The sequence below is a fragment of the Epinephelus fuscoguttatus genome, linkage group LG4 (genome assembly GCF_011397635.1).
Source record: "Epinephelus fuscoguttatus linkage group LG4, E.fuscoguttatus.final_Chr_v1".
Classification (NCBI taxonomy): domain Eukaryota; kingdom Metazoa; phylum Chordata; class Actinopteri; order Perciformes; family Serranidae; genus Epinephelus; species Epinephelus fuscoguttatus.
Window position 1 is genome coordinate 39,110,439 of NC_064755.1, and position 9,854 is coordinate 39,120,292.

General features: G+C 42.5%; 1 protein-coding gene across 1 annotated transcript in view; it reads right to left on the reverse strand.

The window, feature by feature from the left end:
* dgkzb (diacylglycerol kinase, zeta b) overlaps positions 1-8,544 on the reverse strand; it is a 71,233-nt gene extending 62,689 nt beyond the window's left edge. Inside the window, exon 1 of the mRNA XM_049573652.1 lies at positions 7,793-8,544. Within this exon, the coding sequence (XP_049429609.1) occupies positions 7,793-7,983 (191 nt within the window). The 5' untranslated portion in view covers positions 7,984-8,544. The remainder of the gene's footprint in view (positions 1-7,792) is intronic.
* Positions 8,545-9,854: the final 1,310 nt, after the last annotated feature.

Consider the following 9,854-nt stretch of genomic DNA (forward strand, 5'->3'; position numbering starts at 1 on the left):
TCAGGACAGGCTCTTCGATAAAAGTATGCTTTAAAAAGGGACTTAAAAGAGATAATTGATTTCCTTGGGCAGATTGTTCCAGAGCCTCGGGGCCCCGACAGCAAATGCTCTGTCTCCTTTAGTTTTCAGACAGAAATCTGAAACAGACAAAAGACCTCTGCTGCCGAGGACCTCAAAGTACGTCCTGGTGTGTACGGCACTAAGAGGTTGGAGATATAGCTGGGAGAGAGTCCAAAAAATATGATGTACAAGGCTATCATATGGTAAAGAACATGCAGTTATTACAAACGTCTAATAACTTTGTGCAAAGTCTGTAACAGTAATCAAATAAGAAAGAAAAACCAAAAGGAGCACTTCATAAAATGTTGACATAAAGTTGCCCAAAAAAGGGCAAAATTTCTAATAACAGGTACAATGTGATCATTTAGGAAGTAGTTTAGTCTTATTTCAGTCAAGTTAAATTGATTATTATTACAGTGACCTTTCATATGATCAGGGTTTAAAGTATATTTGTGCTACTCTTTACAATTTCATCTGAGAAACTTATAAATATAAGAGACTGTTCTTTACTTATCAGCAGAGAGGGGTGTCTGGGTTTTTGTTTTTTTGTTGTTGTTTTTTTACCCTCCCCAAAGCTACACATTTTTTTTTCCTTAAAAAACAACGTTAAAAACAAAATCCTGAAGTTGAAAGAGCCTTGATTTTTCACTCTTGTCGTGCATGCTGGTTAATTTGTGTGAAGATTATTTTTGGCCAGAATAAAGTAATTCTGATGAAATACCACTATTTTAAGCTCAAATTTTCTTTTCTTTTTTCTGACGGAAATGTTCATAGTGTCCAAGGACCACTGGATGTTTGAAAAGCCCCAGAAATATCTTTTTAAAAATCTGCTGTGTCAGGGCGTCGGTAGCGTAGTGGATAGTGCCAGCCCCCCATGTATAGAGGCATTGCCTTGCCACAGCGGCTGCGGGTTCGAATCTGGCTCGCGGCCCTTTGCTGCATGTCAGTCCCCACTCTCTCTCTGTCTCCCCATTTCACCCTCTGTTCTGTCAATAAAGGCAAAAAGCCAATAAAAATAATCTTAAAAAAAAAAATCTGCTGGAAATAAATGCAAAATACAACCATTTAAATCTATATGCCCCTCCCCCAAGCCAAAGTAAAAATCTTAAGTCCCTCCCAAGTGCTTAAAAAGTGCTTTTTTGCACCACCCCCTCCCTCCTTATAAATAATAAACAGTCCCTAATCATTTGTAGTGACAAAGTAAACTCAAAGCTGAGTGAAACATCCACAGTGTGTTCTAGTATATGTCGGCAAAATGTTGGGAAATATTGTCAATTTTTATTTCGTTATTGTCTTCTGTTCATTAAAAAGGGCCCCCAGAGACCAGGGGGCCCTAAGCAACTGCTGAATGCTTAATGGGTAGGGTCAGCTCTGCCTTTAAAAACGCTCTTGGATCAGCTGAAAATGTATCATCGCAAAGCTGAAAACAGGCTGTTCTCTGACTCTTTAGAGACACATGGTTCTCACAGGATGATCTTATAGAATATGATGCACTGCTGTAGGTTAAACGACCCAACAGTATAAAGGAGTTACAATGAGCACAGCCTTAAACATCTACAGCAGTAAAATGACACATACACCTTAATGCAGCAGTAACATTAATCCAAAAACATCTGATAGAAGAAGAAAACACTGACAGCACTTTACTGCAACATACTGACTGTTACTTCAGTAAGGTTTTAAATGCAGGACTCTTACCTGAGTATTTTCACAGTGTGGTACTTTTACTGCAGTAAAGAGTTTAGACCTTTTTATAATTTAAAGACAGCAGAAAAATAAATGACAATAGTGTTCTGCTTTTAAGCCCTTGACTGATTTGAGAGAGGAGGAGCTGAGACCTCCTCCACCTTCTCCACATCCTCCTCCTCCACCTCCTCCTCCTCCTCCTCCTCCTCCTCCGTCCTTCGACAGATTGAATCGTCTCCTCTGGAGTGAAACATTCCCATCAGGCCCTAAAAATGACCGTTTTTAATTAATTGCTCTGCCAATCCATTAATAGCAGCTATAATTAGAGGACCATGGGAGATCACTGGGAGATTAAACTAACCACCTGACTCGACTTGAGTTTGCACTTGTTACCTTTTTATTCCCAGCAGAGCATATTTATGATCCGACACTGCACCGTTAAACCTTTGATACCGTAGTACTGTGGTGAGACAAGTATTCAAATCCTTCACTGAAGTAAAAGTACAACAGTGTAGAAACACTCACGTCAGTGCAGTGCAGTCGAAATTAAAAGTGGCAGAAAATGGATCTAATCCTCTAAAGTACAAGGACTTAATTTGTACCTAAGTGGAGTACTGCTGTTGATGTGCTTCATGTTGAGTGCTTGATGTGCGGCTCATTAACAGACAGTGAGCAGCACTGACTAACACACACACTGATATATTACTCAGAGATCAAACAGGAAGTCAGAGTGCAGCTCAGTTTGACGTCCTCCTGGAAACATGAGCTCACACACACATGCCCAGGACACACACACACACACACACACACACACACACACACACACAGTTTGTGCCCTGGGTGTTGTTTATATATTGTATATGTGTATACAAGGTACACAATTAGCAACATCCACTAACTAAATTAATTTGTACCCTGTGTGTAATTGGTAAATTGTAAATGGAGCTGCACCTGTAGAGCACCTTTCTAGTCTTCCTACTGCTCAAAGTCCTCTAAAGGCCAGTTCGCAGTTTCCACATCCACGTGTCAACTTTGGTCTGGTGAGGGTCAACTTTGGTCTGTGTGATGTAAAGCTCGTCAACCACCCATGTCCGCAAGGGTCCACCCATTTTTTGTGACCACGTAGACTGTAGGCATAGCAAGTGCGCCAACTGCACATGCTCCATTCTCTTGCTCCACACTCCAGTCCAACACTGCTTTCACACGGGCCGCACCCGCCTCACCACGATGAAGTAGTTTTAAGTTGGATATTCGACAGAAATTTACTCCAGACCAAGCCCAGCTCAGACCAAAGATTCATGATAAAAGTGTTGAAACAGACAACTACTTGCAACGCACCGCTCTAAAAACCTGCAAATTCACACCAATGTGTGTATGTCAGTACTTCTGTTCTGACTTGCAGCTTTTCAGGTTTATTTTGTGGCTGAATATAATTTGTAGCTTCCTAAAATATGAATGAGGATAGTGATAGTGAGATGCTGGCTGCAGGTGCATTTGTAGTAGTGATGAAATGGTGAAAAACAGAAACAAAATGAGCATCAGATGGACTGTATTCACAATAAATACGCCACAATAATATAAATAACCTGCACCAATTAATCAGTCAGTGAGAATGTGCACCTGTTGCAGCAAGCAAACGCGCCGTCTGTGGTCATTTTGACTTGACCAGGGGACTTCACTACAAGTCTGGCTGTAGAAACAGGTTACGTGCTTTAAGTTCCACTACCAGCAGCCAGCAATTTGACCAGCTGAGTTGCAGGTGACACCATCAGCCAGCTTGACTCAAGCACAGACCGGCCATTTCACACCTCTGCAACTTTCCTCTGCAACATTCTAAAACGGTTTTGTCTCGTCACAAATCTTTGGTCTGAACTGAACAATTATGAATAGATCTGCCTGCGCGTCTGTATGACCACAGCTCTCTGCGGACCTTCAGCCCGGAAAGTATGTCCAAGTCTTTACACTACATGCCACATTCACCCATTCAAACGCACTCATACACTGGTGGCCGAGGGTACCATACAAGCTGCTACTCAATTACACTTTCACACACACTCTCACACCAATCAAACAGCTGTCATACATACAGAAAACTATCACAAAATCTCAGAATCTCATTCTCCAACAACAATTCTCTACGTCACTTGTTTCAGTTCATTTAGATTTAAAATAAGCCCCTTTTCACACATGCAGTTTGTCCCTGAAAAGTTCCGGAACATTCCCTGTGTGTGGTCATGTGTGAACGGGAGCAAGGATTAATATTCAGAACTGTGATGTGAATGAAAGCAGTTACTCTGCAGCACGTAACGGGTTAAATCAATCTGATTGAAGATACTTTCATGTGGACGTGTGTGAAAAGGCGCAAACAGAAATGTCTCTGAATGCAGTGCATGTGCAAGCAGTGAAAATCACTAGCGGTGCCTGAGAGGTCCCAATCGGCCATCCATCAATGTGGGGCCGTCGGTGAGCGTCTTACGCCCTAGCCCCACACCGTTGGCCCTTGTCAGCTGTTTTCTAGCCGATTCAACATCTTGAATCAGCGTCTGAGCTGGTGGAGCCTATCGGTGAATGAAATCACTCTGATTGGCAGTTCACCTCAGTGCACAAGAAGAGAAACTGAAGTGAGGAAAGTAAACAAACGGCTAAAGTCAAGTAGCAGTGAGAGTGAAACAAAGTTATTATATTAGGCAAGATTATTTTTTAGTCACTGAGCTCTCTAACAGAAACAGATTGTGATTGTTTGTGTCAATCTTCACTGGCACATGGTTTATATCATTTGTTCTTTCAACATTGTGTTGTTAATGTGCTAACTGGCAACTAGCCTCTTGAATCTGTCCTGTCAATCTTCCTGTTTCCCTTTTTAATAACGAATACAGTCTACTGCCGCCTGCTGGTATGGAGAGCCATTTCCTTTCATGCAGGCGTTGAACGCACGTGCTGGTTTGCCATCAGCTTTGTCTCTGCGGTATGTTCAGGTGCAACTTTTTGGCTGAGACACAGGTACCGTAACAGTCGACCTTCATCGTCACTATTTTTTTCATGTCGGTTTGTTGTTTCCGGGACTTTAGTCTCACTGCACCAATGACCCGTCAGTTCAGCTCAGCTACATTTAAAATACACCACAAAGTTAATTTCAAATGAAGTATCAGCTGCTCTGTTTTTATCTCCATCTTCCATTAGAGGAGGACTTTCCAGCAGCCTGATCGCCTCCTGCAGCACAGCAGCAGAGGTTTAATCAGATCACATCAACGACATGTAACTCTGCAGCATGATGCCCCACAGCCAGTTATAAAAAGTCATGTTACAGAGAAGTCACTCTCTACACATCAAAACAACAAGTGTACGAAGCTGGATTTAGTTCATCTAAATGACACATTGATAACCAAAAGAGACTTGAAGAGATTATTTCATCTCTTCCTGTAACAGTTTTCTCAAACAAAAAAACTAAAAGTTTGTTTTAGGGTCCTAAAATGTGACAATTTGATCCCTTTCTTTACGTCTCAGTAAACTGACTATATTTGAGGTTTGGTCGGCAAACCAAGATGTGAGGACGTCACCTTGGACTCCTGGAGACTGGGACAGACATCTTTCACCATACCTGATGTTTTAAAGACAAAATATTAATGAAAATAAATGTTCATCGGAGCCCTGCTTCCAAAATCCCTTCAGATTTTGGCTGTTTTTACAACCCTCTAAAATAGTTTGACCTTGAAATCCAACAGCTGGACCATGAAACTAAATATGAACTTTGACATATGTGGAATGAATTTTAACAACATGTCTGGTGATATTCAGTCTCTTAATTTGGTGTTTAGTCCCTCAAAGACTAGACTCAGTATCAGAAATGAGAGTGAAACCTGTCAGACCAAAAGAGGGGGGAAAAAAGCCACAGTTTCATCATTTCTTTAAACTTGTAAACCGTGAGATTTGTTGGATTGATTTTAGCAGCACATCTGGTGACAATCAGTCAAAACAACATCCTCAATAAATGTCTTGTTCTGTTTGACCAACAGTCCAAAACCCAAAAATATCTTAGTAAACAAATGACCAAAAAACAGCTCATTTTAAAATTTGAGAATTTGAAATCATCAAATTTCTTTTTGCCTCCAGTTCAGGAGTTCATATCAGTGTCGATAAGATGAGAAGTGACAAGAAGAAATGATAAAACTGTGGCTTTTCTTCTCTCTCTCTCTCTCTCTCTCTCTCTCTCTCTCTCTCTCTCTCGGTCAGACAGGTTTCACTATCGTTTCTGATCGTCAGTCGAGTCTCTTTTTAGTTGTTTGCAATAGAAATCTCAGTTTATATTTAGTTTCATGGTCCAGATGATTTTAGCTGTTTGATTTCAAGGTCAAACTGATAACATCTGTTAAACTGGGTTGAACTGTAAAACCAGCCAAAATATTAAGGGAGTTTAGAAGTAGGCTGCAAGTATTTTTGTTATGGATGCTGATCACAACGTCAAAAATGACTTAATCAAATGTCTGACTAACGCTCAGAAACACAAAGATTTAAGATTCAGTCGAAACCAGCAAATTCTCACATTTGAGAACCTGAAACGAGACGCTCCCGCAGAGGAGATCACTGCTGCTGTCGCTGCTTCAGAGGGTTACACTGCAATATATATGAAGGAAGTTTAAGAGTACAGTCACAAAATGTCAAAACATGCCTCTGAAAACTCCTCAGAACACAAACTGACATCTTGAAATGTGTTTTTTTTGTTCTACCAACAGACCACAATCTATAATTGTATTCCTCTTTTCTGTTCCAGTGAGCCTCTCACTGCGGCCGTTATAAAAGTACAAATGCTCCGAACCATTTCAATGGTTTAAACCCACATGAGGTTACATGACACGAATATTACCACATATAAATACCAACTTTTGGCGGTTGAATAACAAATCAATGCTGAAAAACCATAAACTAGTTCCTGAGCTGAACGGGGGAAAAATTTAACACAGAAAACCAAGATAAAATCTACACAATGGTCAGACATTGTCGAAGTCAGGGTGGCCAAAATACGGCCAGTGGGCCAACTGAGACCTATTGCCTATTTCAAAGTAGTCTGCAGGTAAGTTTTAGACATAAACTAGAATAAATGGTACTGTATGTGCGTTGTACAGCCTAGTTTAAACGCAATGTCGCTGTCATCTTGAACAACTACCAGCAAACCCTGCCACTGCACCTCTTAATTTGCTGCTGATGTTGCTACTTAATACATTTCATTTTATTTATTTATTAAAAAACACCCAAGGTCACCTTACAGAGAGACAAGAGACACATGGTCACCTACATGGATTGATTTCTGTCTATAAAAGCATTTAGCTTAGTGGCAGCAGACCTGAAAAGACAAAGATAGACAAATACTTTTACCTACTGTGATGTTTATGTGAAACTGTTAGTAGTGTTGCATCGTAGTTTTGATAGAAGCTGAATTCTTTAATGGCAAATAGGTGTTCTGGTTTAGAAACACTGATTTTCTTGCCGTGTAACTGGTCTCAAACTCTGCATTTACTACTGTTTGTCCCTTGACTCTTTATATTTTTCTATATCTGGCTCACAATCCGAAAACTTTGGCCACCCCTGGTCCAAATGCTCTCTGAAATACTTTCACCTTTTTCACCTTCTTCTAAAAGAAGTCTTTTTTGCTTTCATTAAATGACGTCTCTCTGAAGTTATGATACAAAAGCAAAACACGTTTTCTCCTTCACATCACCGACACAGCGGATCCTCTTCCTCAACACCAACACAACGTCCTGTTTCCACATGTCATCTTAAACACACCACATCTCAGAGATGTTTTACTCTGAACTGGAAATGTGCCACACAACGCATCACTTCCTGTGCAGCAGAGGAGGGAGAAGAGGTGCCCACTCAAAACTTAAGAGCTTCAACCTCTTAGTGTTGCTCTGAAGTTGTAGAAACAGATTCTGTGTGTGTGTGTGTGTGTGTGTGTGTGTGTGTGTGTGTGAGAGAGAAAGTTGTGTAAATGTGACTTGATGTGAGCAGCTGATCTGACCCTGGACCAGCTGCTGGAGAGGACACTCACCTCCTGCAGAAGATCCTCAGGCCGGTGAAGGTCCTGCTGGTGTGGTGGCAGCGGGGGGCGGGTGCCGCCGAGGGCAGCTCCGTGTTGGAGGCTGGGGAGGAGGAGGAGGTGGAGGTGGAGGTGGAGGAGGAGGACGGCCCCTCTGCTCCATCCTGTGCAGGCTGCTGCTCCTCCTCAGGCTGCTGATCCATGGCCGCCTCTCTCTGCTGCTTCTCTCACAAGCCGAGCTGGTCTGAGGTCAGCGCAGAGCTCACACTGCAGGCTGAGCAGCAGTCAGCCATTCTGACAGCTTCACTTCACTCACAAGTTCAGTCTGAGAGCAGCAGCCGACACAGGAAGTGCAGCTTCACTTTACACCAGGAAGCAGCAGCACAACAAAACCAACTGTTACAGCCCCTGTTAGGAAGGAGGAGGAGGAGGAGGAGGAGGTGGAAGAGGAGGTGGAGAGGGGGGTTGCTTTTCTCTAAACTGGCTTCCTTACTTCCTTCCTCCTCCTAACCCTCCCAGCCTGAGGAAGCCTGTCTCCTCCTCATGCTCTCTGAACAGACCTCCTCTTTCTCCCCTCACCACACGCTCAGCAGCAAATCCAGGAAGTTTGAAACCCTGACAGAAAAACACAGAAGAAGAAGAAGTGTGTAGCTGCACTTCTTCTTCTTCTCCTCCTCCTCTATGCCGACCTGTTGCTTCCCCACTTCACAGTTCAGTTTTCTGTCCTCAGAGTCGTGAGTCTCTGCTGTTCTGCTCACTCTCCTTCTTTCTACTTTTATCTCAGCTCTGTGGCTCTCCCTCTCTTTTTCCTATGTCCCGCCCACTCCCGGCTCTGCCTGCTGTGATTGGCTGGGAGGGAGAGGTGAGTGCTTTGCCACCTGCTGGAGCTTCTGAGACTGTACAGCTGCTAAAAAAAGAGGAGGAAATGAACTAATTTTCTCCTCTCCAGAGCTGCAGCAGCAGCTGAGGACAAAGCAGACTTAGAGGAGGCAAACAGGGCCTCAGTTTTATCTTCTTCTTCTTTAATCAAACAGCTGCCAGACGCAGAGTGTGTCGAGCTCTGAGGTGTTAAATAGAACAGAATTAACATATCCTGAACATGAGAGCCTTTCTCACTGTGAAAACAGCAGCCTGCCTCTCACTTGGATCACATTTCTGAAGCCCCACTCTGCAATGTGCTCCCCTCCCACATAGGTTTTACATAAAGATGGTGAACAGCCCACACCAAGAGAGAAAGTGTGTGTGTGCTGCAGTAAAGCGGAGGTCGCACGGCCGCAGCGAGGCCCACGCAGAGCCCTTCACCGCGGGCACGTGGCGGCTTCATCCCCTGGGTTCCTGCTCTGAGGTGGAACTGAAGGATGAGCCCGGGTTATTTTTGACAGCCAATTAAAATGAAGGTGCAGGACCAGGACGGGACTGAGTCCTTTCTCTTACAAAGATCCAGTCAGAGGTGTTTTAAAACAAATTAAACACCCTGATTTCAACAAAAATGTTCAAGTTCCTTTAATAATTTTTGTTTTACTGCTCATGTAAAATCCAGAATCTCTGCATATGTATATGTTTAGTTTAAAAGTTTAACAGCTGGAAACACAAGGCGTCCCAACTACAAACAGAAGAAACAGAAGTCGATGCTCAGTGTTTTCTAATCTGATCCTAAATCAGCAGGATGACACTGTCTGTTTGTGATTTGTGTTGTGTTGTGATGACATTCAGGTGAAGTTGTCATTAGATTCATGAAAACACAAAAACAGGTTCACACACCAGAAACTGCACCTTTTGGAAATTTTAATCATATCACCACATGTGACGTTTCGGGCACCAGCCCTTTATCAGACATGAACAAGATAAGGAGACACACCTCTATATATACAACCAGTGGAGGTCACCCAACAGATCATGTGATAACACATGTAGATAAACAGAAACCGAGCACAACACACTGCAAAACCAGCACAGAATTACACAGGAGTACAATGCATTTACAAAAAAATACATTTACAAAAAATGTATTTAGAGAAAAATATATTGACAGAAAATACATTTGCAAAAAGGCCAGCAGTACCTAGAGCATCAC